The sequence below is a fragment of the Daphnia pulicaria genome, chromosome 1, assembly GCF_021234035.1.
Source record: "Daphnia pulicaria isolate SC F1-1A chromosome 1, SC_F0-13Bv2, whole genome shotgun sequence".
In the NCBI taxonomy this organism is placed as follows: Eukaryota; Metazoa; Arthropoda; class Branchiopoda; order Diplostraca; family Daphniidae; genus Daphnia; species Daphnia pulicaria.
In genome coordinates, this window is record NC_060913.1 from 4,946,473 (window position 1) to 4,971,938 (window position 25,466).

Consider the following 25,466-nt stretch of genomic DNA (forward strand, 5'->3'; position numbering starts at 1 on the left):
CAGGACAACGGACACTTAAATATAATAAATAAAAAAATACGTTTCAAATAAAACAAAGGAATTAAAATAAAAAATCATTTTTATTTTATGTTGGTCATTTGAACTTTATCAATAGTTGTTTAAGTCAGAGGAACTCTCATCATGGTCCCCTCAAAACATGCAATCGATTATAGAAATGTAAAATCGATTGTAACGATTGAATACTCTCCATCTAGCGGCAAAATCACTTACAACTTGGCAGCCGCCATACGGCAAGCAGGCGATTAAACATCGCATTTCCAAACGGGAAAAACTCTCCAGGAGACCATATTTGCAAACAGTCTTGTGTTCTTGTTAAATTATCTTCTAAAGCAAAGTAAGTTTTACTACTGGTTTAGACTAACAAATTCGCAATTAGGACACTTGTAACAGAATACTTGTTCGAATTCTATCGCGCTGTCTAAAGTTTCCATTTTTATCACTTAATACAAGTAACTTTTCTTCAATGTTGTTTTTTATGACTTATCAGTGACACCTGTCGGCAGTGTGTTGAATTGGATTTAAATAAAAAGAAACCTTTCGGAAATATTTCGATAAAGGCGTAATTGGCGGATTGCATATATCAAAAACAAAGAAAGCCAAGAGACAGTTTTACAATGTGTCAAATTATTTCAGTTCTTAGTTATCCATTGGCAATCCAATGTCAATAATTTTTGTTGAGTCGCTTCTTCCTTCAATGCCGGCATCTTTGACTCGATATGCCCGTTCATGAGCGTAGGCAAGTCATTCGTTGCACCATTCTCGGAGTCAGCTTTCACGGTCATCAATTTGGGGTCATGCTTAATCATGAGGTCAATCATGAAGGAATTGCAAATTCTAGACATTGGAGGTAAGGTGGAAGTTGACGTCTCCAACAGCTAAATAGACCAAATGGAAGAATCAGTTAATCAAGTAAATGTATACACAACTGATGATGAGAAATGTAGTTACCGATTGAACTGATTTATATCCCTTGATGCCGTTAGTTTGATGGATGACCGGAACTATCTGCTTAGCTGCCGAGATCTGTTTCTGTGCTTTGATGGCTGAGAAAGGAGTCCAAGGTAAACTGTCAATGTGAGAAATTGGGGTTGTCAACTTCTCGTCAAAACCACAGACGGAATTGTCATCCACACTGTAAAATTCCTATAATCAAAGAAATTCGTTAATACGTAGGATAGTTCACATAGTAAATCTTTTCATCTTACTTGTTGATCATCAACAATCAAAAGCCGTGAATTTACTAGCCATTCTGGACTGTTTGCCAGAGGATTCGGTCGGGGAACAAAAAGAGCCGCAATAGGTTCTGAACTCTTCACGTTCGTTATAGTATGTACCGGTTTCGAACTCGAAGGTGCGAACACGAACACTATGAACACAATGAAAGATAAGCATTCGAATTTCATTAATTGATTTTCACGGGAAAAGTACCTTCACTGTTTTGCAAGACCACTGCCATAAAGCTGGACTTGGGATCAGGCACCAAACACCTGATAGGGCTACGTAATTTCCCGACTTTCCAAACTAGTCCTTTACTAATTACATCCCATGCAAAGAGGGATGATTTTGAAGCACAAACGAGATACCGAAAGCATTGATCTCTTCCGAATTCCATCAGCCTAGAGTAACCACACTGTTAGTAAAACTCTAGTCGTTATCGTTTTGGGTTTGAAAACTTACTTCTACCTTCAATAAGGTTATGGCTTAAAGTCGTGTTGAGGTTGATGGTCATTGGATCCCATGAAGTAACAGTGTCTTGAAAAGCAATGGCCAGTAACGAGCCGTCTTCCGAAAAGGATGCAGCGGTTGGCATCATTTTACGGAAGTCTCCTGCAACGTCGCAAGTCCACGATTACTTCTGACGGTAAATGTCCGTGTCGTGGACTAACCGTCAAATTTTGAATTTAAGATCGCGGCCGATAGATACGAGGCAAGGGTACTCTGTGCCCAGTAGTCCCGGTTGGAAGGCCAGGGAGGTGATCCGATCGTGGTGTGGCATAGTTACGTCCGTGTTGAGTTCGTAGTTGGCTTGCACAGCGTCGTATCGCCAAAACTTTAAGTTCATGTCATGATAGCCTGCTGACATGTTCGACCAAACTTCCAGTGTTGCTAAACACTCACCTGTGGGTGACACAGCAACTCGCAACACTTCGGCGTTACCGATGATGGTGTTTCGTTCGTCAGTCAGAACGTTGCGATTGGCAATGTCCATCTAAAAAACAAATTACACGAAATTTGTTTCATTAATGAACATTTTGTGATCGAACTTGTGTGTGAAAAATTGTCTTACATTGAAAATCATGGAACTTCTCAGAGGATCAAAAAGCTGGAGGAATCCAGCTTGTGAATTGAAGAAAATTCCTTGGGTTCGTGGATCAAAAACCAGACCAGTAGGCATCACCGATTCTTTCTTTGATTCACCATCTTCAAGACCACGGATCGGATCGTGTTTGACCAACCCACCAAAAATGGCCCGATTGATTTTGTTGGTCGAATCAATTATACGTATAGCTATGGGGGGGGGGGATCAAATTCTATCATTTAAACCTTTTTTGTTCCTTATTAAAAGTTTGATCATTACCATTGTCGGAATGAGATGTGGCGACGCAGATGTTATCAGGAGCGTTCACAATGAATTTGATTGTTGAGCCCATACGTGGAAGAAACTGTCAGTGTTTGCCTTCAAGTCGCCACTTGACCATTACTTTCTCAGATCCTCCACTGTAAAGGTATTCACCTAAATTTAAATTTAAAAATAGTACATAATTAAGACACAGTCATGCAGAACCTCTTAAAAGCAACAAACCTTCACTATAAAAACAGACCCGAGGAAACAGCAAGTGTGTGCCAATGGTACACAGTCTTCACTGGTCTGATCTGATTAACAAAGTCATGCCAAATAAGAATACGGCCGGAGATATCTCCTGTGGCCATTATAAGTTTTTCCTTGTGCAAAGCAATACAAGTGAACTTTCTCTTGTCTGTCATGTGCCTATTTCAAAATATTTGATAAGTTAAAATTCAAAATTATATAAATATATAGTTTACTTTTTCTCAGCTCCACTATTCATGTCTTTGACCAACACACCATTACATTGGTAATTCAAGGCCCCTATAACCAGTGATCCATTTCCTTGATCACAGCCAAATGCAACAGACTGGGGTTCTTTTCTAATATCTTCAGAGAAAATTTCCCTTTCACTTGTGCTATTGACAATCCAAAGAGAGGAACCGTTGGTATTTTTTGCTGGAGTTGATAACAGAAACATGCCATTTCCTGGATAGTAAAAAGAACAGAATTTTTTCATGCCATCAACTGCAACTGAAGTTTTCTGCAAAAAGAATGGAAATTTAAGAAAACAAAACTTGAGAGGGGATAAATTTACTAGACAACCTTCAGTAGTTTTCCGTCTTTTATATCCCATTCAATAACGTCTCCAGAGGTGTCACACAAGTAGAGAATATTCTCCTCTTTGATACCCAAACCAATGATATCAAAACTATGTTTTTTTAAACAATGCACTTTATCTCCCGATTGGATGCTGTAAATTCCTACTTGGCGGCCAGACGCGATGCATAAATACCCGTCAAGCGAATAGAAGCACAAACAAAATAATTCCTAAACATTTTGATTGTTTGAAAAAATGCTATACCTTGAATCGTCGGTAAAAACCGGAGGTTGTTTAACAATGTCGGGTGCATCTTCTTGTCTTTTAACAACAATATTGTCTGTATTAGTTTTAGCTTTATCCGGACCACGTGTTTTCTTATTCGCCATTTTCACTATTTTAAAGCCGAAAGAGAAAAAGACAGAAAATTGTTCGTCTGCTATGGCAATGGTTGCCACTCTGTAGCGTCTGTGCGGAATAACAAGCAATCCGCGCAACGCTGGGGATAAACAGCGGCAAATATAATTTTACCAGAAATTCAACATGGTCTGAACCAGAGACAGGATTTTGTCCACATATTTCCGTGCAAATAATAATAAGAATTAAATATGAATAAAAGAACCGATTAAAAAAATTCTAAATTCACGGGTGTGTTCAGCGTCAGCCAATCTAACTGTCAGCTGTTTTTATGACGATATATTGTAGTTGTGTTTTGTACTTTGGTTGGAATTGGAACAGATTTCGTTGTTTATTATTAGCCACTTATCAATTACCACTCACTAGCTACTGGCATATTATATGCAACATTAACGAGTTAGAGATTAACGTGACAAATCGCCTATTTTTCTTATCGTAACAAAATCTAGCATAACCTCTAGCAAAAACGTAGAAAATCGCTTCCAAAATGCAAGTAGCTCGTGTGATTGTTTTTTATATACGAAATGCAGAGGCCAACAACCCAAATTTCATTTTCTCAGCCGAAGTAAAGATTTTTAAATATTACTGACTGTACTTTTGCCATAAGGTTTAACTGCATATAGAGTTATTTGGTGACTAACAGCTTCTCTTTCTACTTTCTAGGCTTTGCATGAAGTATCACTTTTTGCTCATGCTGGAACTTGTTCCAACTTTGCTTTTATAAGTTTGGTGCTTGTGGGAGTAAAAGGTTTTGAAATCTTATTAGATACACACCCTTTAGTTGAACTTGATTCTTCTTTGAAGCATGCCTTTGGGAAGTTGAAGCAACTACTGAAAATATCAAATGAAGTATTTAAAACAAAACTTTTACATTTCATCCATCGAAACAAAGAAATTAATAATCATGACCTTTTTGTTGAACAGAATGCAATCTACTCTGCCAGGAAACCATTAGAAATCATTTTAAATGATTTAGTGTTACAGTTCGAGCAAAAATGTGTAATTTTTAAATTATTTTCTACTGTCAAAAAGCAGTTCATTTTTTTTTTCTATACACGGCTGAATTTACAGGAGTATTGCATTGCATCCACCCAACTGGAGATTGTAGTTGTAACAGCAACAGATGGAGAGAAAATTCAAAAAGAATTAGATGCCTTCCTTTTTAATACCAATTGCCGAGAGTTCAACCAAGTTGTGGTAAGAAAATTATGTTGAATCAATATTCATGATTATATGGTGCTAATGTATATACTCAATGCGAAGGTGCTTCATGTAGCCCCCTCCGAGCTGTTGATGCAGAATCAAATGGAACAAGTATCACGCAGTAAAATAGTTTGGCGGATGTCGGAAGAGGAGAGAGACGCCGAAATATTTTTCAGGGTAGACAATTTCGTTATCACTACACGCTTCTGATGCTTAATTCATTTTTGTTTAGTCTTGGTTGAGTCGTAAGAGGAAAAATTGGAATCTTGAAATGCGTTCCGATGGACAATGCGAGTGGACTTCCAGGATTGACATAGAGGACCTTATGTTCGATGTAAAAGGATGGCCGTATCGAATTTCTCCCAATTTTAACGAGACCAATGGAATAGGAATCTTTGACGATGGGAATATGAACCCCTTGGAGATCATCAAGTGGGTGAGGAGTGATGGTGTTCCTGCTTGGTTGGTGCACGGGATGCCCAGACGTCTTTTACCGGCAAGCGACCTGTCTCACGACGATATCGTTTTCAAAATCAATAACGAACAATTCTTTTCCCTGTCTCGTTGGTTGGCGTAAGTTGTCAAACGAATTACAAATTTTTCTTTTCGCTATATTATGTATCCAATTATATTTACAGTAGAGAAGCTCCGGTAGCTATTGTCAAGTTGAAATCCTGCCAGCAAGCCATTGATTACTTTATTCTTAGTCCAGGTAACATAATAATAATGATTGCGCCAGTAATAAAACAGAGACAAAATATTTCTTATTCTTTTGAATTTTTGAATAAGGATCCGACGGAAGTTTGCTCATGCGTAGCATCGCTCCACGTGAAGTAATACTACCACCTTCGACGTGTCCCCCTGTTACCGACGACCAAGGTACTGATTTATGTGATTATCAGTCATTTGTAAGCAAATGAGTAATCGGTGATTTATTATTTTTAGATGACGATGCTGAATTATTCACTGAAAAAGAAATCTGCTTTGAAGAAATCCAATCTGCCTTCCTCCAGCTTCCTGCTCATACGTTTTCCAGATCAGAGAAGTCTAACGTCATGGAAGCTGTCGAGTTTTCACACTGTTACCGTAATTAGATTCCACCACATTGCCTAATATTTTTTAAAACTAATGTTTTATCATTTTTCAATTGATGGCCAGGATATCCAGTATACCGGAACTAAATCAAAACCGACCCTTAACCGTCCTCGCAAAGCTCGTCGCTAAATGTGTGTGACCGAAGCAATTCTTCATTCCAGATCTTCATACAAAAACGTAAAACTGTATTTGTTTTTTAAGTTAAATACATTGAATACTCATAATACTAGGACGTTGACCAGTTAAGGGACTTAAGGCAAATAATGGCGGATATCAAAAGTGAACAGAACACGATAATAGGATTGAAGCTGACGACCAATGGGGCCGCGCTGAAATAGGGACAGTATGGGCACTGATAGCTCCCGCAGACTTCGCAAATATCTAAAACGTAGAGCGGAGTAGCGTTGAACACTTGCATTTCAAAATGCTCTGGGGGAAAACAAATAAGGAACATTAGTCGTAATATGACATTAGAGGCGAGGATTATTTGAATAGTTACAGGGGGAATGAGATTCGTAGACTATGGCCGACCGGTACATTGTCCCATTGGCTACTGGGAACCACCGGCGAATGAGATAGTTGAAACAAAGCCTCTCTGGACCAACCTGTGGTAATGCAAATAATTATTGAGGGATCAGAGATGGTATTTTTTAGATGAGATGAAATCAGAATTACTTTATCGAATGTCCAAACGATTTTTTCCTCACTATCAAAGACGTCTCGAAGGAAGGTGTAATTTTTATGAATAAGAACTTGATCTGCATCGGACTGGACTATCCTATAACCGGATGGTAGTTCCACTTCTAAAGTGGTTGACCCACTCACTGGAGCTTCGTCCATCGCCAGCCACCTGTTTTATTTGGGTTTATGTCATTTTATTAAACCTTTCAGAAGATTAAGAAGTAAAATATTCACTTGACACAAGCATCGACGGTGATATGGGATTTATTCCGGAAGTGACTGTATGTCTCTTCCACGTACAAGTCAAAGTAGCGTCTTTTCGGAGTGTCCCTTAAATCCTCCCAGTCGATTCCGTATTGAACTTTGAGCTGCAAAACGGCCTGGCCGGCTCCACGACCGATGACATTTACGTGGCCCCAGACGTTGGGAATCTAAATGAATGTAATTCGACATTTTTAAGATTAAAAAACGACGAAATGGTAACCGACATCCATCCGATGAACAGTGGCGAGAGTGTCGCTGTTTATCCGCATCAATTCCGTAGCATCTGGCGATGCGGATGCTTCCACAACGACACTCATGTCGGTGATGTCACGTAATCTGGCTCGGTAAGCGTATTCCGTTAGAGCTTCCATGGCGACAATGCTGTCCTGTTATGGCGGAATTTATGGAATCGAACAAGTTGCGGCGAACTTCAAAAATGTTACGAAATAATTACGTAGATGGAAACGAAACCGCCGTCGACCATGCGCATCGTGTTGAGCCAAGAGACGACCCTCTCCTGCAGATCGCCGATGCCGTCACGAGCCAAATAGACGAGAACGGCGTAGGACGTCGCTTCTACCGCCACGGCGTCTTGTTGCATGGGCAAACGTGGCTGTAAGAACGGCCGCTGATTCTCGTAGAGAATTTTATTGGATGGAACCGGCTCCCGCGACCAGTACACCATCCCCTCTATTACGTGATTATTAATTTTTAAAAAATTGCCATCTATAAACCTGAAAACAATGTCACTGCCTTCTCACCTTCTTCTCGTCGTAAAATGTGCAGCCGACCGAAGGCAGCCTCTTGGGCTGGACTGCTGGTGATTTGCAACGCATAAGTAACAATCGCTAACTCATACTGATCTGTCAAAATATATAAAATTCGTTCCAGATAACTGCAATGAATAGACATGAATAATTAATCTTTTATATTTGACATTTTCTAGTTGTTTGTTGGTTACCAAACAGCACGGACTTTGGCGGAAGCGGTGGCCACTTTAACAGCTCCGTCGAGACTTTCGCTGGTGGCACAGAGTGACAAAAGTACATGGGCGGTATGGCCACCCTTAAATGTCGAGTTATACAGCGGCTGAAAATAAAAGTCAACTTTATTATTGAATTTCGAATACAAAAATGTGGTAAACTTCAATAATGAATACCAAGAGTCGCCTATCAAGAGGGGAAATGTAATTTTTCCGTCTCTCCAAACGAACCATCGCGACGCTGAAATTGTAGGATCCACTTGACGGAGTTGGTCAACAATTGCTCAACAACATAATAATGATTTTCCCAGTCTTGAAACTGTGACTGGCCCAAGATTCTAATCACCCAAGCCTGTATATAACAATTTGAACAATTTCGTATTAAGATTTCCAAATTCAATACAGATTCTCATCTGTAAACAAAACTTACCGTCACCCAGACGCTGGGATTTGAATTTGTGTGGGCGCGAAACGATCCGTCGTGATGGTAGAGTCACATCAGTTCCGCCATTTGGACGTTCATGTCGTTCAATCCGCTGTACAAAACGTCCGACACGAGTTGATTCGTCAGCCGGAGATAGTGAAGACTCCACGAAGTGGTGGCCAAATTGTACAAATTCGCTTCGGTTCCACGAAGAGATCTGCTCAGCATGGAGTCGGTGGTGATGGGCGTAGACGGAAACACGGGACCAAACACATCGCCTGTTATCGATGGAAAAAAAATGAGTAAATTTAATTTACCAAACCGGAAGAATAATTCTTACCACACAAAGTAATAGAGGCTCTAGGACTGCCGTAAACGTATCGGCGGAATTTGGAGTATGGAATGATGGGCGACTATTCAACCGGAATGTCGAGAAATCTTAGGACGTGCGCTCGATTTTTCAAGTCCAATAAAAGCGAAGTATGACGACTGATGGTGGCTCATTCAGGCTATGAAATTCAATGTTCAAGTTAACTTCAGAAAGCTCAGCAAATTTTAAAAAATGTAACCTACTAAAACTTCCAGTCCGATTTCCAGATTCTGTTCAAAAATGTGACTAAGGACTTGGATTTTGACGGTGATGCTTCCCTGTTCGATCCGAGGTGAGATGGGCATGAACACTTCTGTTGTGGATCCTCCTCTCACCTATTCAAAAATCCCGCAATAGCAAAGTAGCACTTTAATCATGATAATAATTCAAGCAAACAAATCTTAGTCTTTTTTCAGTTTACCGTGACCATGTGATGTTTTTCGGCGCAGACGAGACTAGGGTGATAGTGGGCCACTTCTCCGTGGGCTTCAGTCTCGACGAAACAATAATCGTCCGACGCTTCCAGTATGATGAGACCCATCGTATCCACCTGGAGGTTGTTGATGAAGAGAAGTCGGATGCCCACAGTCTCTCCGCGCCGGATGAAACTGGGCGACTCGACCGAAACGTAAAATGGCAGCGATCCTTCGTACTGTAAACATTTACACAGTTTTTTACGACATTTAATTTAAAATTGCATTTGAATGTTGATTGAATCGAACCTCGACGACATCGTCTATAACGGCGAAACCCAATTCACGATGGAAGGTGAATGCGGTGAGGAACCAAACTTCGTTGGTTAAAGCCACTGAACGATCGTTGAAATCGAAACCGTCGTCCGTCACTGGAATATCGAACCACGCCCAATCTCCGTCCAGCCAATCGTAAAAATCCTGCGAGTATATTTAGCGTTAAGTTTAATTGGCTGAGAATTGTATGACGTCTTGACAAATTTAATTACGTGGAATCGGTTTCGTCTAAACATTCTAAAATCCATCCTGTCATCTCTTGTCAACGGACCTGCATCATCATTCGTCATATTCAAAATTTAAAATATTAAGTCAATTTCAAATTTGATGCAGGTTTAATTCAATCAAGACTTGCAATCATCCTCGTCAGATCCGTCGGTGCAATCCGATTTTCCATCGCAGCGCTGATCCTTGTGGAAGCATCCGACGGCCATGCACGGCTCGTATCCGTTTGCTTTGTTGCAATTGGCTACAAAAGAATTTTCAAAATAAAATGTTACGTATTAGTCAATGAAGAATTGTGCACTGCACCTGTGTCGGGATATTGACTGATCCTGGCGTCGGTAAAGACTAAAAGGCTGGCCAAATTGAACGTTCGCTTTGTATCCGCTCCTGGATTGGCCGATTTAAAGTACTGACTTTTATCCGCTTTGCTTCCCTCTCGGTCTGTCCAAGTGATTCCGCTAACTGATCTGAATAATACAATCGAAAATTAACTTTTCCGTTATACAATTATATATCTCTATTTTGATTTTTGATTGATTATTCCTACCTAGAGATTGGTTCCAGTTGATACAGAGCCCGAATCATACGACTGTAGGTGATTTCGTTGTCCGCCTGGAACATGTAATTGGCCGACCGGATGAGCGACACACCCGTGAAAGCCCCCGGTAGAGTCCGCGTGACAACCTGCACCGTCAACTTGCTGTGATCCTTGGTCTGCACCATGGTCAAATTCGTCTGCATGAATAAATTCCCCACAGCACAGACGGTTTTATTACATCATCTCACTTTTATAGTAAATAGCAGCCGATATGTTGGCAAGCATTGACCGACCTTGTAACGGTTAATACTCTGCACTGGAATCGTGACGGAATCGGCCACCAGATCCCCCAGGGGGCTAACCATCATAGCGACTAATTTGAAAGTTGGCACCATATCGGTCGAGACCGGCACGGAGAAAGTCAACGATTTTGTGTCGTGTGCAAGGGTCTCTGTCGCTCCGTGAACCACTAAACCTTTCGACGAGATCTATACGCGTACACAAAACATTTAAGGAAAAACCGAACAATTTCGAATTGAACAAAAATTGAGTTATATATTATTACGTACGACGTAACTGTAGTCTTAAAAAGCAAAATTACTCCTCAGGTGGATGGTGGCAAAGTGGCCGAGGAGACCTTCATCCGTGCTAGTGGAAACGTGAACGAAAAAATTGCCCAGGGAATAAAAAGCTACGGCCTGCTGGTCAACACTGACTTGATCACCTTCGTCGTCCTTGTAGTAGGCCGTTATCTTGAGCGAAGTGGCATCTTTTGGCACTGTAAACTATTCAACACAATATAATGAAATCAACAAATTGAAATGCGGAGTAAAATATTTCAAATAAATACACGAAAATGATGAATGCCGAATTGGCGGAATGTCTTGTACTCGGCGTCTTCCATTTGTCGATCCATCCAGACGTCGTACTTGTTTCCGTAATAATTCAAATGGTCATCTGACGATCGGTGGTACTCGCCTTGACGGGGCACTACGATTTCCGGTAGCGTCTTCGATTGGCCGTTGGACGTGGTTGCCACTGGCCGGATGGTCAGTGTAGCTCCGGCCAGTTTCTCCGGAGAAACAGCCTCGTCATCGTCGTACATGCGATAAACGTGCCCTTCGTACGGCATTCCCGGCTTGAAGACGGCCGTTTTGGAACCGCCGAACCGGAATTTCAGCTGGGCCCGGATGATGCGCGTTTCGATGAAACCGTCGCGCGATTCGCCTTCAAAGTGATGGTACAACGTCATGGCGACGCGGATGACCCAGCCGGTCAAACTGCTGACGCCGACGCTCCTCTTGACCTCCTCCAATTGGACATTGTACGTGAAATCGTAAGTCTAAATAAAATTAAAATTTCAAAAATGTTGGATTTTAACATTTCCACACTCTCAGTTTTTTGGGGGTATTCGAGGGTATTCGAACTAGTAGCGTTTTGGTTTTTGCTACTAATAGTATAGGGGGGGTATTCTATTAGTAGCATACCTGTTCTAGAATAGGGGTTCGAATATCCCCCGAATACCCCCTATTCCATGCCTATTCTAAGAGTTTTGCTGGGAGGTGTAAGTTCAGAAAAAATGTGTGGAGCGTCTGGGTATTGAACTCGGGTCTCCCGCATTCTAATCCGAGCTTCTTCCATACAGCTGTTCTGACTATATCAATCTCCTGTATTATCGATAAAGTTATTTATACGTTTTGATACTTTTGGAGTTGGGACTTTGTTGGGACGGATAAATTTTCAATCTGAAAATTAAAAAAAGTGTGCTGGGAGACAACTCGATACACCGACGCCGGTGTGCAAATGAAACATTCGCCCACCCAGGTATTCTATTCGAATATGGGGTAAGGTATTCGAGTCTTCGAATACTGGGGTATTCGAAGGGAAATCGAATCGCATAAGGGTTCTACTATGGGTATTCGATGCTTTCGAATAGGGTTGAACCTATTCTAGACCTATTCTAAGCAAGGGGTATTCGAAGCTGGAATATCCGTCGTAGAGGGTTAGAATATCCCCTGAAAACTGAGAGTGCATATTTAATTGAAGACTCGTTATTGATTTACCCATTGATGGAAATCTTGTTTGACGAAGCGGAAGTCGGCCAAGGAAGAATTGACTGGGCGAGCGTAGACTTGAAGAGTCAGATTGCCGCTGGCCACTCGTCCCGGATGGAACGAAGTGGTGACGGCGGCCGTGTAACTCTCGTCCGAGTCCAAAACAAAAGCCGGCGCTGACGGAATGACCTGATTTTACCAAACAGTTATTCAAATTTCTAATTATTCGCAAAGGCGCGAAAATTATTCGCGTTTAAAATTAAAAAAAAAAGTTTTAACAGCGCTACCTATGAAAGTTACATACTCAATCGATATCAACTAGATTCTAAGCTTTTAGTGGCTTTTGCGGAATACATAAGACTATAGTTTGGACTATCAACAAGTGACGTTTGGTGCCCCACAGCATATAAGGAACTTGGTGTCGTACGCATTGGTGGTCACGTTAAATTTCGATTCAAAACTTATTTTCTTTTGCGGCTTGTTGTGAATCTACTTGCTTCTAAAAGTAAATATAATGTTCACTTGAACTTGAACTGAATCGAAAACAAATTGACATTCAAATGTACGGTAACCCACTTTATCCCCTATCGTTGTATAATACGCTCGATTGCGATTAAATGCTTTTACACCTTTTATTGTTTTTGAGTCAACGCTTTCCACTAGACTGGGACTTTATAGTTATCCGGTAGAAGTGCAGCAATTTCTCAGTCTCATGCTGGAAAAGCGGGAAATTCAAATTCATATTGAGATAAAACCTATTATGTACCAATAATGGACTACGTGATGTAACTTTGAAAATAGAAACCTACAAACACCTGCTGTAGTTTGAATCTATTCGTTGTGAGTTTCTCCTGTTTTCTAGTTTTAAAGGTTTGATAGCTCAGCAGTGCGACCGCATTTTAATGTCGACACGCATCACACCACCACGAACGTTGTTTCTATAAATAGGCGTCGTCTCGGCAGTCAATAACAAACAATCGGGCGTTGCTACCAAACATTTCGTTATTTTCCACTAAACAATATCCGCTAATATGCTGCGCTGACTAAATTTATGCATTTGTTGTTTAGCTCGGAAAAACCCGGGAGGAAGACCAAGGTTAGCGTGAATAAATAATAAGAAATCGAAAATGTGAATTACGTCAAAGAATCGGTAGTAGAAGCGTTCGACGATGATGTGGTGATCGTGGATTTGTGACATTGCCTCCACACGGATCGTCCATTTCCCCTCGCTGGGGAATGTTCGAACGTGATGTCACTCCCCGATTATTATCGCATTTGTGTAAGAACTGGATCCGTCGAAGAATTGCTGACCAGCTTGAAGAAAATAGAAAACCTTTCCAGTCAGTCGGGGAAACGCGCTGTTTTTCTTCATCTAGATGTCGCCCACTCCGTGTCGCTCGAGTTCAACGACATTTTTCTCTCTACTCATCCATGGAGCCCTTTACGATCCCAAAAAGGCCAAGCTAGGATACTGGACGATCTCTTCACAGATCATCATCGCTCTGGAATTCGCCTCGCCTTATGGACCGGACGAATTTCCCGTCATTTCTTACCTTGGAGAACACCACGTTTGTGAATGCAACAAATCTTTTTTCACATACAATTTACCCACGATGCCACGGATCCTTGGCCAGCAAATTACAGTCAACCGCTCCAATGCCCTTTTAGCTACTGGAAAGTTCCTCAAACTCAAAGATGCTGGACTAGAAGGATTACGCGTGTGGGATGATCTCTCTTCACTGCCCGAAACCATCACTGTAGATCCTCTACCGGCAGAAGAAACTTTTGATCTTTTAGTGGCCGCCTTCCAGCATTCAGAAAATCGAAATGCTCCCACCTTCACGGCTCTTAACTCAATGGCCTCCTTTCTTTATCGCCATATCTCGGCCATGATGAAATGTGTGTGGTTCAATAGCTCGGCTGTTCACCTGTTTGAGCGTGAAGATTTGGCTCAACTCTTCAAGCTGAATGTTTTCAACATGCTTCTCAAAGTGGCCAATGACAGCATTGCCCGGTGCTCGTCACTAGTCGATCAGGGAAGGAAAATGGCAGAGATGGATTGGATCAATCGTCAACGAGCTATCATCTTGCTCGGAGTCAACGAGGATGGATTGTTCACCGGTATGAACATTGTCGGACGTGACGCGGTTGCCTTGAAAAGTATGTTTCACGCCAGCTTGCTGCCCATTCTGGAGCTGCAGTCACGGCGCCGAAGTTATTCTGAACGCAATGAGATCGCTCTTGCTCTTGGACGGAACCGCTGTCAGTGCTCTTAAAGTCTATCAACTGGACAGCCACCCTAAAAACACTCCAGCTAGTCGACGTTTAAGCCAACTTACTGAGCAGGAACAAGGGTAATAAGTTAAACATTATTTAACAATTACCCTTCGGGATCGCTACGCGATCCCTCTGGTAATTAGAATTGTACAGCGGAATTCATTCCGCTCAACCCTAAGGGTGTAGACTTATTTTATTTAGCAACTTCAAAGAAAACTGAAGGCCGTCTAGCCTTCCTCGACCGCGGCACGCCCCCTTTTCCTCAGACTTATTTTTGCTCTGTTACAAGTAACACGCGTTTATAGAATGTCTATAGATATAGCCCATCGTTTAGTGAATTTTTCGATGGCCAGTTTTTTGAGCCACGTGTTGGTTTTCGAACAACCCAGGCTCGAGTGCGAGAGAACGCACGATCGTGAATTGCGTAGCCGTCCTCCATCATCACCAATCATCTTAATTGTCAAGTAAGACCCGTCGCTCTTTCACGTTAAATTCTCGTTACGTTTCCCGCTGCTTGACAAGTATAATCTTGACGTTTTTTGGACCTGAGGGGCTCGGTTTTGTGCTCCCTTTCGACGACCGTTGCGTGGAAGTCAATCAGGCCAGCAGTAGCCGGCGCGACAAAAAAAAGAGAGTAGGCCTATATATAGAAACGGTTTCTATTTTTATAGTGACGACGGCGGCTGCGCTATGATGATGATGGTTACGGCTATCGTTTCGACCAAGATGGTTTTCATTGCGATACAGAGACTGGCTATCGTTATGGCGATATGAGAGACGTTCGTTTTTAGTCGCGTAGAACCATAATTGCGACAAACGCGTTAGATCAATCGCTCCACACCGAGTACGGGAACGATTTCCCTTCTTGCAGAATAGCAGTAAAGACTTCGTTTCCTGTCGTACCGATCAGCCATCAAGAAGCTCACGAAGAGCAAGAGGAGCAAGACCACTCTGAAAGGAAGTAGTAGTAGGCTGTTACTTCCCAGAGATCGAGTAGTTGAAGAAAAGGGACAGGAGCTGGAGAAGCAGCAGTACAGGAGGTAGTGGATCTAGTTCCAGCCCCTAATATGGAAGACCGAGTAGTAGGCCTTCCCAGTATCTCAGGCTCGCGACCACTTCAGTCCCTAAAACCATATCTCCGATGAGATTTCAATTGTATGACGACCGCGCTGATATCCACCGACATGTCGAAAGCAATCCTGAAAGAGATTTCTCTCGATGATGCGACAACTTTTCTCTGATATTCCCCAAACTTGAGGGATTGGATAACTTTTTGAAATGGTGGGTTGGATACTTGGATTACCCGCCGGGTCCTCCTAAAATCGTACAATAACTTGTTAAAATCGGGCTAAAATCTATCATTGCACAACATGAGTCGTTGCTTATAACTCAAGTTAGAATTATGGATAGGCCTGTCGCACAGCCGCTTGCGGACCTTTACGCTCATCGGAACGTCCGTTTTTCGTACAAACGAGATCGTACAAACGAAATCCGTTTTTCGTAGCGTTCACTGCCGGACAAGTAAGCGTTTAAGCGCCCAGTGCAGGCCGCTCTCCAACAATAGGGACGCGCTCATGTTTTCATAACCAGATTGCGTCGGAATGCGGTGATCGCGTTCGCCGAGCCGTCGGCAAACTATTTTTTGGATGATCCAAAACGCGTTCGACACAGGCAGAAAGCGCGCTTCTTTTTGCCGAGCTTTCTGCTTACCAACAGATTCTTATAAGCAGTGCTGAACACCCTGGCTCAAGCATCGGGATTAGCCGCGGCGGCCGCTGCTGCTAATGCCAAAAGGCGTTCGAATATTAGGCGGGTGCGTTTCGAGCCACCTAATATTTCGTCTCAATCGCGACAGCGTTTCAAGCCAGAACCGATAGTTAGCTTGAACCTTCGCTCCATCGCTTGGCTACAAGAAAGTGACGGTACGTTTCATTCAATCCGGCCTCTTGATTTCTTGAAAAACAATTAAAGATCCGCACCTTGACTTTTAATCACAGTGGGATTGCCTCGGGGCTTCTGTTGTCATTAATTGCCTAGCATCTGGCTAAACAAGGCTCCAAGATTTTTCATTTTTTTAAACAAATCAGAGCCCTTTATTTTGGCGACGACGTTCGTTTTAATCACCACCACGTTGCACGGACCAGAACCGGTCGTTTGAGGTGGAGAAGGCAGGCGGAGTAGAATAGCGGGCCATCGCAGTGGTTATTGCTCCATCGCTTGTCTCCAAAAAAGCCGGAAGTACGTTACTTAAATCCGAACCCTTGGCTTCTTGAAAAACGATCCATGAACGTTAAATCTTGATCTCAGCGGAAGTGCCTCGGGGGCTTCTGTCGCCATTAAAGATCGCCCATTAACTGTTGCATCAAGCTCCCAGTTTTTTCGTTTCAAATCTTAAACTAACTACAACGAATCGGAGCGTTTTTTGCGATGACATTTCAATCACCGCCAAGTTGTATGACCAGAACCGGTCGTTCGAGGTGGAGAAGGCGGTCGGAGTAAAATAGCGGGCCATCGCCGTGGTCATCGCTTGTCTCCAACAAAGGCGGAAGTGCACCTTAAATTAATTTCAGCGGAAGTGCCTCGGGCTTCTGTATTCATTAAAAAATTGCCTAGTAACTGTCGCATCAAAGCTCCCAGATTTTTCATTCCAACAAATCTGAGCATTTTCTGTTTTTGCGGTGACAAGTATCCGACTTGTCAGATAGACAGAAGAAATTTTGATCTTAAACGGGTCCAAAAAGCGGCCATCAAATTGTGGACGTTGGCGTATACGTCGTCGTAGGACGAAATGGGCCCACGTGCAACAGCTGTCGTCCTAGTTGAAGCCGCTGTGACTTTGCGCGTCAAATCGAAGTAGGTTCCAATCACGTTCACCTGCAAAATGTCGCGGTGGGTGGCGCTTTTTATTTGTTCGATCCGCTTTTGAATGTCGCTTTCTTGGGTCAATGTGACGACGAAACCGTGGCTCACCAGTTGGACGACGACGGGTGCAGCAGCCGGTTGCATTATTCTTCCGGGCAGATCGGCTCAACGCCTTTGCGGATGACTTCTCGTTTGTCAAAGTAGCCCGGCGCAGAAATGACGGCCAAAAAGAAGCCCAACGTGTTGGGGCTGCTGGTGGTGGCATTTTGGCACGACGCAAGGTCGATCGGGTAACCAAAGGACGTTACGTCCTTGTACACCGGCCGAAATCGGCTCACATTGGCCGGACGTTGCTGGGCATCGTCGCGAATCGTGTCGAATGCCGGATCAAATGTTACTTTTTGAGTTGTGGGCGGGGAAAGCGCTGTGGCACAAGTCCCTACGAGACAATTGAGAAACAGCCGCGCGGCTTAGTCTCACCACGCTGCTCATTTCAGCTTTCAGCCGAGTATCAACAGTCTCAGCATCGGTTGCGTTGGATCCTATTTTTTCCAAATAACTCGGTTGAGATCAGCTAGACAGCTACGCAAAAAAGGCAGCGGATCGATATCCGCCGCTCTCACAACCGTTTGGGCAAGGCGAGACGGATTGAAGTTGAAGCGAGAGGCCGATGCTAGCGATTGCGATTGAGACACGGCCATGATCTCTCGTATTTGGGAAGTATGGAGCTAAACGCCGATATGTCACCGCTTCCTGGAACATATCAGTCTTCAAATTATCCGGAACTAGCGCTCGGAATTTGTGTCGCCTGGTAGCTTGCTGCAGGTGATCGTACGACTGGCAAGTTCTTATCGGCCAGATATCGAACCTTTCCTGGCGGATGTTTTGACTAGTTTTTATCAATTGGTGTGTTGTGGAATATCGATTCCTGATGAAGCCATTTAGACTCTGTATATCAGTCTAGCCAGCCCAGTTACACGCCATGTCCAGTCTAAGCTTTCAGTTTATGCCCTCGTCGGCCAGGAATGAGCTTCCCCCGCCCAACTTATCCGGAAAAAATTAGTTCGGCCTACCTTGCTGGATCTCACTACCTTGTTAGAATTGCCCGAGAGGGCCTCCGTCACCTTCTCGTCGGCCAGACGGACAGAGAATCAAATTAGCCTCTCTCTTTTTGAGCATCGCAAGGCACTGTGAAGGTCCGTCGCAAACTTTCAAATTTTCAGCATGCCGATCTCAACACCTTGCAGTAGTGGCGTTGCGATTTCATTTAAATCACGCGAGTATCGATAGACCACCGATTCAAGAGGACAGATTGTCCATCTCTCTCTTTGTCCCTTTTCGTGCCGTATTCGGCAAGACAATCAATAGGTGTGGCTTTTGAATCGTTTCGTTAAAATGCCGGAATTGATGCGAAAATATACAGCGTCCACTTGGCGGGAAGTGAGGCTTCGTCACTGGCCGTTGCCAGTGGCCTTTCTATATCAGTAGCGGCGTTACGATTTGATTTGAATCGTTTGAATCGCGTGAGTATCGGTAGACAACCGATTAAAGAGGGCAGTTTGCCCATCTCTCTCTTCGTCCTTTTCTGTGCCGTATTCGGCAACTCAATTTCGAAAGGGCTGGAATTTATACAAAAAGATGCAGAGCCCACTTGACGCCAAGTGCGGCTTCGTCACTGACCGTTACCAAGTGCCTTTTTATCAACAAATTATGGCAAGCGTTAATTGGGCCATCCAAATAACGTTCATAAGATTATCTATAATCGCAGAACACCAGCAACATTCGCAACATCGGCTATGGCCGATGCTTAAGCTTTAAAGTCACCCTTAGGGTTGAGCGGAATGAATTCCGCTGTACAATTGAAAATTACCAGAGTGATCGCTCAGCGATCACGATAGGTAATTAGAATTGTACTAGGAAGAAATGAGAGAGACCCTAAGGGTCTTATATCCCACCCGCATCCACCCTTCTCATTTCTATCTATTTCAGTTTGCTTAATGTTGCAGTCTGCCTTATCCCAGTGTCCAGCCGGACAGTCAATCCAAGACGGGCATGAGAGGAGCGTTTTCGATTTCGAGCACCTCGTGAAGCGTGAAGACGAACCAAATTCAGCCCAACTTTGTTCTTATGTTCTATTATGTTTGATATACGAAAGGCCATGTCGGCCTATTCTGTTTTTCTTGCAAATCGGCTTTTTCTGGCTAATAGCCAGTTTTTTATGCCTCGATATCTCTTGTTTACATGTTACATTCTTGTCAAATTTTGTTCTCATGAAATGTAAATTTTTGACACGCGCACCCCCATTATTCTCAAAATAAGTCTGAGGAAAAGGGGGCGTGCCGCGGTCGAGGAAGGCTAGACGGCCTTCAGTTTTCTTTGAAGTTGCTAAATAAAATAAGTCTACACCCTTAGGGTCTCTCTCATTTCTTCCTAGTACAATTCTAATTACCTATCGTGATCGCTGAGCGATCACTCTGGTAATTTTCAATTGTGCGAGAATAAATGAAGCGACGACCCTAAGGGTGTAGACACATATATTTTAGCTCTTTAAAGAAAAAAACAAAAAACCCGTACTCTTCCTGGGCCTGACAACGCCCCCATATCCTCAGACTTATTTTCTAGGCTTGCCAAAAAGATTCAATCAAACAACAAACAAACGTGACAAATAACACAACAATTTCAAACAAAAAATTCGCTGAGAACCAGAGAAAAAAACCCTGACGTTTCTTCAACAGGGGGAAAAAACAACTCTGTTTGCGAATTACAAGGAATAACCAAAACGTGACAAATAACACAACAATTCAAAAACCAAAAACAAAATTCGCTGAGAACCAGAGAAAAAAACCCTGACGTTTCTTCAACAGGGGAAAAACAACTCTGTTTGCGAATCACAAGAAATAAACATGATCATCAACGGGAGGGAAGAAACCATCGAAAGGAAACAGCGATTTAATAGTAGTTGTTCTTGAACTACTTTCGGTTAGCCATGTAGCTCGACTGCTTGCCGGCCGCTGGGATGACTTCAGTTCCGACCATTTCCGCCGTTGAAACCCCGGGTCTTTCTGGATTGGTTTACTCTATCCAATTGCAACCAACACAATTAAATTATGAATAAATGAAGTTGCTGGGTGGGCTTGGGTGGGAGAGCTACCCTTAGGGTCGTCGCTTCATTTATTCTCGCACAATTCTAATTACCCTTCGGGATCGCTACGCGATCCCTCTGGTAATTGTTAATTGTGCTGCGAAATGACATTTCGCTAGACCCTAAGGGTGATTTTACAGATTGCGGATTTAATTGTGAGTTTGTCCGAAGACTGCCGACTCGATCGTCGGTTCTGCAGAGCGGTTATAAAACCTTCTAAATGTCGACTCGTGGGCCCAGCTTCCGGCCCGTAAAATTGCTTCGATTGACAATCCGTTGACTGCCGCTTTGGACGCAGCGGCGCCTCTAGTTGAGTGAGCCCCAAAAACGTCCGTATCAACCCCGGCGCTGTTTAGCACAGAACGAATCCAACGGCTCACCGTGTTAGATGACACTGGCTTGTGGGGGGGAATAACGGCTACCAATAGTCTGTTACAATTTGTCTCTGTGCGGAATTCATTCGTTCGCTCTATATATTCTTTTAGCGTTTTTACTGGGCATACTATAGGGTCCGGACAACCTGATAATGAAAACGTCTGTAGCGGCCCACTTCTCTGAGCTTTCCTCGGGGAGCCTAAGGAGAATTTTACGCCGCTTTGACTGAATATCACCGATTTGAACTCGATCGCTGCAATCTCCGAAACCCTCATGAGTGTAGCAAGGGCGATTAACGTTGCCGCTTTGCCTGACAGAACTGAAAGGGATAACGAGTCGTTCTCTCCCAACGATGAAATGAAGTCGATTACCTGACTGGGGTCCCATGTAACGCTGTATTTGGGGCGAGGGGGATTCTGATTAAAACAACCTTTCAATAGTTTCACTACAACCGGATGTTCACCTATGCGCAAGCCATCGACTGGATCCAGGGTGCTAGATAGCATTGATCGATGAATATTAATGGAACTATATGACATGCCCGACGAATGCAAATGAGATAAGAATTCTAACGCCTCCCCTAAATCGTTTGACAAGGGATTCGAACGCCTCCCCAAACACCAATCCATCCATTTTCTCCAGGCGGACTCGTATGTGGAGTGAGTGCTGGGCCTGTTTCCGGCCATGAGTAGGTCGACAACTGTTGCCGAAAACCCTCGCTTAAGGTACTGTCTCCTGACAGCTTCCAGACGGCCAAGTGTAGCGCCCCGTTCCGGATGAGCGGATGGGTCTCGTCTAGTGCTGATTTCAGCAGATGTTGCGACGTTGGAAGGAGACGGGGGACGTCGCACGACAGCTCCAGTAGTAACGGGAACCACGGTTGGCCTATCCATACGGGACATACAAAAACCACCAGAGCTTTTTCACGACGGATCTTCTCAAGGCACTTGAATATTAAGGCGAAAGGAGGAAAACAATAGGCTAACAACCCACCCCAATTTACGGAAAATGCATTTGTCGTCATCGCCCCGGGCTGCGGATGCCATGATATAAACGACGGAAGCTGTGCATTCCAAGGCGTTGCGAAGGCGTCAACTTCTGACGGCCAAAGTTCCTGAATACGGTTAAAAATCCGCTTGTCTAGCCTCCAATCGCCGGAGTCGGGCCCCGCTCGTGATTCCTCATCCGCAATTACGTTCAATTTCCCGGCTACGTGGACCGCTTCCAGCGATATTCCGCGCTCCTCGCACCACGATGTTAATTCCGCTGATATGACTGTCAGCGCTCGGGACCTAGTTCCCCCACAATGATTTATGTATGCTACCGCTGTAACATTGTCGAGATGAATACGGATGGCTATGTTTTTCGAGCGGACTGCGAACGCCTGTACCGCGAATAATGCGCCCAAAAGCTCAAGCTCGTTGATATGTCTTGTTGAATCCGTAAGCGTCCACGACCCCCTTGTCCTAACCTCATTACAGCACGCTCCCCAACCCGATAAGGAAGCGTCCGTATAAATTTCGAGATCCGGTGCTTGGGGAAAGAAAACCTTATCTTTCGCTTTATCTAGGTTAGCCACCCACCATTTTAGATCATCCTGCGCTTCGAGTGAGAGCAAACACTTGATCTTTAGGTTGGAATTTGCCGCTTGCGACTTCCTAATGTAGAAACTTTGCAAACGACGGTAATGTGCTTGCGCGTACGGGATTGCTGGAATTGCCCATGTAAAGTTTCCCATGATGGATGCTATCTCTCTCAGCGAAACGACCTTCGCTAAAAGAGCTGCCTCACACATAGCCTTAACCGCTTCGATTTTGGCTATTGGCAATGCAAATGACAATCGATTAGAATCGATAACCAGCCCCAAATAATCTAGACTCTGCGATGGCTCCAGTACCGATTTCTCCCAATTAATAATAAAACCCAGACGCTGAAGTAACTCGATCACTACTTCCAAGTCCGCTATCACGCGCTCCCTTGACGTATTTAAAATTAAAATGTCGTCCAGATATATTATCAGTCTCAACCCTTTTTTCCTTAGAAAACCCATAACTACTTTGAGAATTTTTGTAAAAATTCGTGGTGCGGGTGCGAGACCGAAGGCCAGACAGGAAAATTGGAAAATACGCCCCTTCCATTGAAAACGCAAAAATTTCTGATGGGAGGGGTGCACAGGGACCGTCAGGTAAGCATCTTTCAAATCTAGCTTCGCCATCCAATCCCCTTTTCTCAAAAGAAACCTGGCAGATTCTAAATTTTCCATTTTAAAGTGTTCATATCGTATGAACCGATTTAATGGCTTAAGGTTGATGATGGGCCTAAATCCGCCGGATTTTTTCGGAATAACGAATAAGGAGCAGACGAAACCTTCTGAGCCATCTACAACCTCAGTGATCGCCCGTTTCCTAATCAAGTCCTCCACCTCCTTGTCACAAATTTTAACCATTTCTTTTGACATTGCAACAGGGGGGGGAATTACAAGCTGCGTTGGAAGCGCCTCAAAATCTAATTTTATGCCCTGCGCAATCCCGTCCAAAACCCAACTATCGTCCGTCACCTCACTCCATTGGCCCGCAAAGGCCAACAATCTGGCCCCCACCTCTTCTTCTGACGGTTGGGTCGGAGAAATAACAGGTTTTGAAAAACGAACGTACCTCTGAACACCTCGCGTCCATGAGTGGGCACCTGCTGGTCGCCCTCGCTCACCTCCGCCTCTGTGCGGCTGCTCCGTCGCCTTTCTCGGCCGCAGAACGAATGGATGGCGCGGTAGCGACTGAGATGGGTCCGCCAGCGCCTTTCCTCTCGATCCAAGACTCGTCTTGGGTTTTGCCGTTCTCGCCAACGTCGCGTCCTGAGATGCTTCTTTAAGCATCGACTCCAGGAACTTTCCGGTGAAAAGGAGCTCGCGAGCCTCCTTTCCCGGCGCAAAAGCCTCGGGTTCGGCCGTGAGAAAGTCGAAGGACGGCTCCACTAAGGCAATCACCGCTCTCCGTCTCTGCTTCGTGATATGATGGTAAGCACGCGCCCACTGTCGCAACGCATCTTGCACCAATTCTTGCGCCTTCTTCTCCGTTTTTCCCTCGCCGAGAGATAAAATGCGCGTGTAGAGATCGATAAGTGGCGGGCCCACGTCCATGATCTTAAGTTGAGTCGTAATTAAAGACTCCTCCGACGCGTTTACGGCCTTCAGCTTCCCTTTATCTTTCGCTCGCCTATGCATGTAGCCGTCTAGTTTCGGGGGTTTCACCGAAAATTCCTTGTCTAGAAATTCTAGCGGCGTCTTCTTCGAAATGGCTTTAGAATCTTCCGTCGAAACCCCTTTCGTCAACCAACCCGAAAGCGCATCACTCACCTCCTGAGGAACTATTAACGGTGCTGGTTCTGCTTTATCACTTGGCTCTGGAGTCCTCTCCTTCGACGGACCCGGCTTGGGTGACGCGGACACGGACATGGCTGCCGCCGCACGCTTTGACTTGCCGGCCGGTGGCGGTTCCTGTGGCTCTTCGGGCTTACTGCTGCTCGGCCGCCACGGGCGATTATAGAATTTTTGAAGCCTATCCTGATCGTCTAAATCGTCCAGAATTAACTCGTCTAAAACCTCCTCACTTTCCGGTTGCTCTTCGTCACCGTAACTATCTTCGTCCGGATCCGGAATGTTGGGTCTCTCCGATTTTTCCCGACGGGGAATGTCATCACCGTATCGACTTCTGCCTCCCTGATCGGCTAACGGATCTACCCGGTGCTGGTCGTAGCTTGGTCTACCTCCGTATCTCGGATTTCTACTAGAATGGAAGTTCCGTTGATCCAAAACGTAATCTGGCCCTACTCTACCATAACCCTCGAAGCGAACGTGGGGCGGTACAGCTGGGTATAGCGCCTGATCCTGATAGAAATCACTCGGCGCAGAACGCAAGGGCGACCTTTCTCTCTCTTGAAAACGCGATTCGTAATAGTCACGTTCCCGTAAACGAGATCGTTCCACAAGGTCCCTTTCCTGCTGCTCTCTCTCAAAGTTAGAGACCCTTGGGTCAACCCAATAGTCTCCATACCTGCCACTAAAACCAGACATCTTTACACCGTAAGAGCTAAAATAAGTCTGAGGATATGGGGGCGTTGTCAGGCCCAGGAAGAGTACGGGTTTTTTGTTTTTTTCTTTAAAGAGCTAAAATATATGTGTCTACACCCTTAGGGTCTAGCGAAATGTCATTTCGCAGCACAATTAAACATTGTCCAATATTTCTTTTATTAAATTGCTTTTTGTTCGTTAGGTACGTGCTGACGGGTGATAATATCACGAAAATGATGTTCGCTCTTTATCGGATTCGCTGTGGCCTGCCCGTTGTTGCCTTTGGAGAAGCTGGCGTTGGCAAAAGCGCTCTATTCCGCTTCCTGATTCAGACG

The 25,466-nt window shown here is 44.1% G+C and overlaps 5 protein-coding genes and 1 long non-coding RNA gene across 6 annotated transcripts; 2 read left to right on the top strand and 4 right to left on the bottom strand.

Moving 5' to 3' along the window:
- Positions 1–573: 573 nt before the first annotated feature.
- LOC124327131 (WD repeat-containing protein 75-like) lies at positions 574–3,826 on the bottom strand. Its single transcript, XM_046786088.1, has 13 exons — positions 3,672–3,826; positions 3,413–3,602; positions 3,067–3,350; positions 2,844–3,010; positions 2,699–2,755; positions 2,309–2,529; positions 2,140–2,230; positions 1,946–2,094; positions 1,699–1,867; positions 1,450–1,637; positions 1,227–1,387; positions 970–1,164; positions 574–896 (listed from the first exon to the last, which is right to left on the bottom strand). The coding sequence occupies exons 1-10, from the start codon at positions 3,794–3,796 to the stop codon at positions 1,633–1,635; spliced, it is 1,458 nt and encodes a 485-aa protein (XP_046642044.1). The 5' UTR covers positions 3,797–3,826; the 3' UTR covers positions 574–896; positions 970–1,164; positions 1,227–1,387; positions 1,450–1,632.
- Positions 3,827–3,923: 97 nt separating this feature from the next.
- Positions 3,924–6,348, top strand: LOC124343334. The gene is made up of 10 exons (XM_046796654.1): positions 3,924–4,389; positions 4,488–4,673; positions 4,749–4,823; positions 4,896–5,021; positions 5,088–5,204; positions 5,260–5,600; positions 5,666–5,739; positions 5,817–5,906; positions 5,973–6,113; positions 6,186–6,348. The coding sequence occupies exons 1-10, from the start codon at positions 4,312–4,314 to the stop codon at positions 6,206–6,208; spliced, it is 1,251 nt and encodes a 416-aa protein (XP_046652610.1). The 5' UTR covers positions 3,924–4,311; the 3' UTR covers positions 6,209–6,348.
- A 12-nt stretch (positions 6,349–6,360) lies between these two features.
- On the bottom strand, positions 6,361–8,977 carry LOC124343357 (CD109 antigen-like). Its single transcript, XM_046796694.1, has 11 exons — positions 8,814–8,977; positions 8,480–8,751; positions 8,227–8,401; positions 8,029–8,156; positions 7,829–7,962; positions 7,522–7,757; positions 7,292–7,453; positions 7,038–7,234; positions 6,798–6,972; positions 6,622–6,727; positions 6,361–6,551 (listed from the first exon to the last, which is right to left on the bottom strand). Coding segments are annotated over exons 3-11 (1,197 nt in total). The 5' UTR covers positions 8,284–8,401; positions 8,480–8,751; positions 8,814–8,977; the 3' UTR covers positions 6,361–6,549.
- Positions 8,978–9,925: 948 nt separating this feature from the next.
- Positions 9,926–10,739, bottom strand: LOC124343719. Its single transcript, XM_046797175.1, has 4 exons — positions 10,649–10,739; positions 10,365–10,552; positions 10,124–10,284; positions 9,926–10,061 (listed from the first exon to the last, which is right to left on the bottom strand). Exons 1-4 carry the CDS (start codon positions 10,721–10,723, stop codon positions 9,937–9,939), a joined length of 549 nt encoding a protein of 182 aa, XP_046653131.1. The 5' UTR covers positions 10,724–10,739; the 3' UTR covers positions 9,926–9,936.
- Positions 10,740–10,884: 145 nt separating this feature from the next.
- On the bottom strand, positions 10,885–13,643 carry LOC124343509. The gene is made up of 4 exons (XM_046796835.1): positions 13,548–13,643; positions 12,419–12,598; positions 11,206–11,697; positions 10,885–11,140 (listed from the first exon to the last, which is right to left on the bottom strand). The coding sequence occupies exons 1-4, from the start codon at positions 13,605–13,607 to the stop codon at positions 10,940–10,942; spliced, it is 933 nt and encodes a 310-aa protein (XP_046652791.1). The 5' UTR covers positions 13,608–13,643; the 3' UTR covers positions 10,885–10,939.
- Positions 13,644–14,977: 1,334 nt separating this feature from the next.
- Positions 14,978–19,959, top strand: LOC124344060. The gene is made up of 2 exons (XR_006919529.1): positions 14,978–15,150; positions 19,538–19,959. It is a non-coding gene; the product is annotated as an uncharacterized LOC124344060 (long non-coding RNA).
- The last annotated feature ends 5,507 nt before the right edge of the window (positions 19,960–25,466 follow it).

Bases quoted from the DNA above. Each gene is read 5' to 3' on its own strand.
- LOC124327131 (XM_046786088.1), bottom strand. From the start codon at position 3,796: ATGGCGAATAAGAAAACACGTGGTCCGGATAAAGCTAAAACTAATACA. The intron at 2,756-2,843 runs GTCTGTTTTTAT...ATTTAAATTTAG, and splicing joins CACACTTGCTGTTTCCTCGG to GTGAATACCTTTACAGTGGA. The intron at 2,530-2,698 runs GCAAACACTGAC...CCCCCCCCATAG, and splicing joins GGTCAAGTGGCGACTTGAAG to CTATACGTATAATTGATTCG.
- LOC124343334 (XM_046796654.1), top strand. From the start codon at position 4,312: ATGCAAGTAGCTCGTGTGATTGTTTTTTATATACGAAATGCAGAGGCC. The intron at 4,390-4,487 runs GTAAAGATTTTT...TCTACTTTCTAG, and splicing joins ATTTCATTTTCTCAGCCGAA to GCTTTGCATGAAGTATCACT. The intron at 5,205-5,259 runs GTAGACAATTTC...ATTTTTGTTTAG, and splicing joins ACGCCGAAATATTTTTCAGG to TCTTGGTTGAGTCGTAAGAG.
- LOC124343357 (XM_046796694.1), bottom strand. From the start codon at position 8,283: ATGGTTCGTTTGGAGAGACGGAAAAATTACATTTCCCCTCTTGATAGG. The intron at 8,157-8,226 runs GTATTCATTATT...TTTTATTTTCAG, and splicing joins CTCTTGATAGGCGACTCTTG to CCGCTGTATAACTCGACATT. The intron at 7,454-7,521 runs GTAATTATTTCG...CCGCCATAACAG, and splicing joins GCGGTTTCGTTTCCATCTAC to GACAGCATTGTCGCCATGGA.
- LOC124343719 (XM_046797175.1), bottom strand. From the start codon at position 10,723: ATGATGGTTAGCCCCCTGGGGGATCTGGTGGCCGATTCCGTCACGATT. The intron at 10,553-10,648 runs GTCGGTCAATGC...TTATTCATGCAG, and splicing joins AGAGTATTAACCGTTACAAG to ACGAATTTGACCATGGTGCA. The intron at 10,062-10,123 runs GTGCAGTGCACA...ATTCTTTTGTAG, and splicing joins CAGTCAATATCCCGACACAG to CCAATTGCAACAAAGCAAAC.
- LOC124343509 (XM_046796835.1), bottom strand. From the start codon at position 13,607: ATGTCACAAATCCACGATCACCACATCATCGTCGAACGCTTCTACTAC. The intron at 12,599-13,547 runs GTAATTCACATT...TGGTAAAATCAG, and splicing joins TCTACTACCGATTCTTTGAC to GTCATTCCGTCAGCGCCGGC. The intron at 11,141-11,205 runs GTATTTATTTGA...TGTGTTGAATAG, and splicing joins TCGGCATTCATCATTTTCGT to TTTACAGTGCCAAAAGATGC.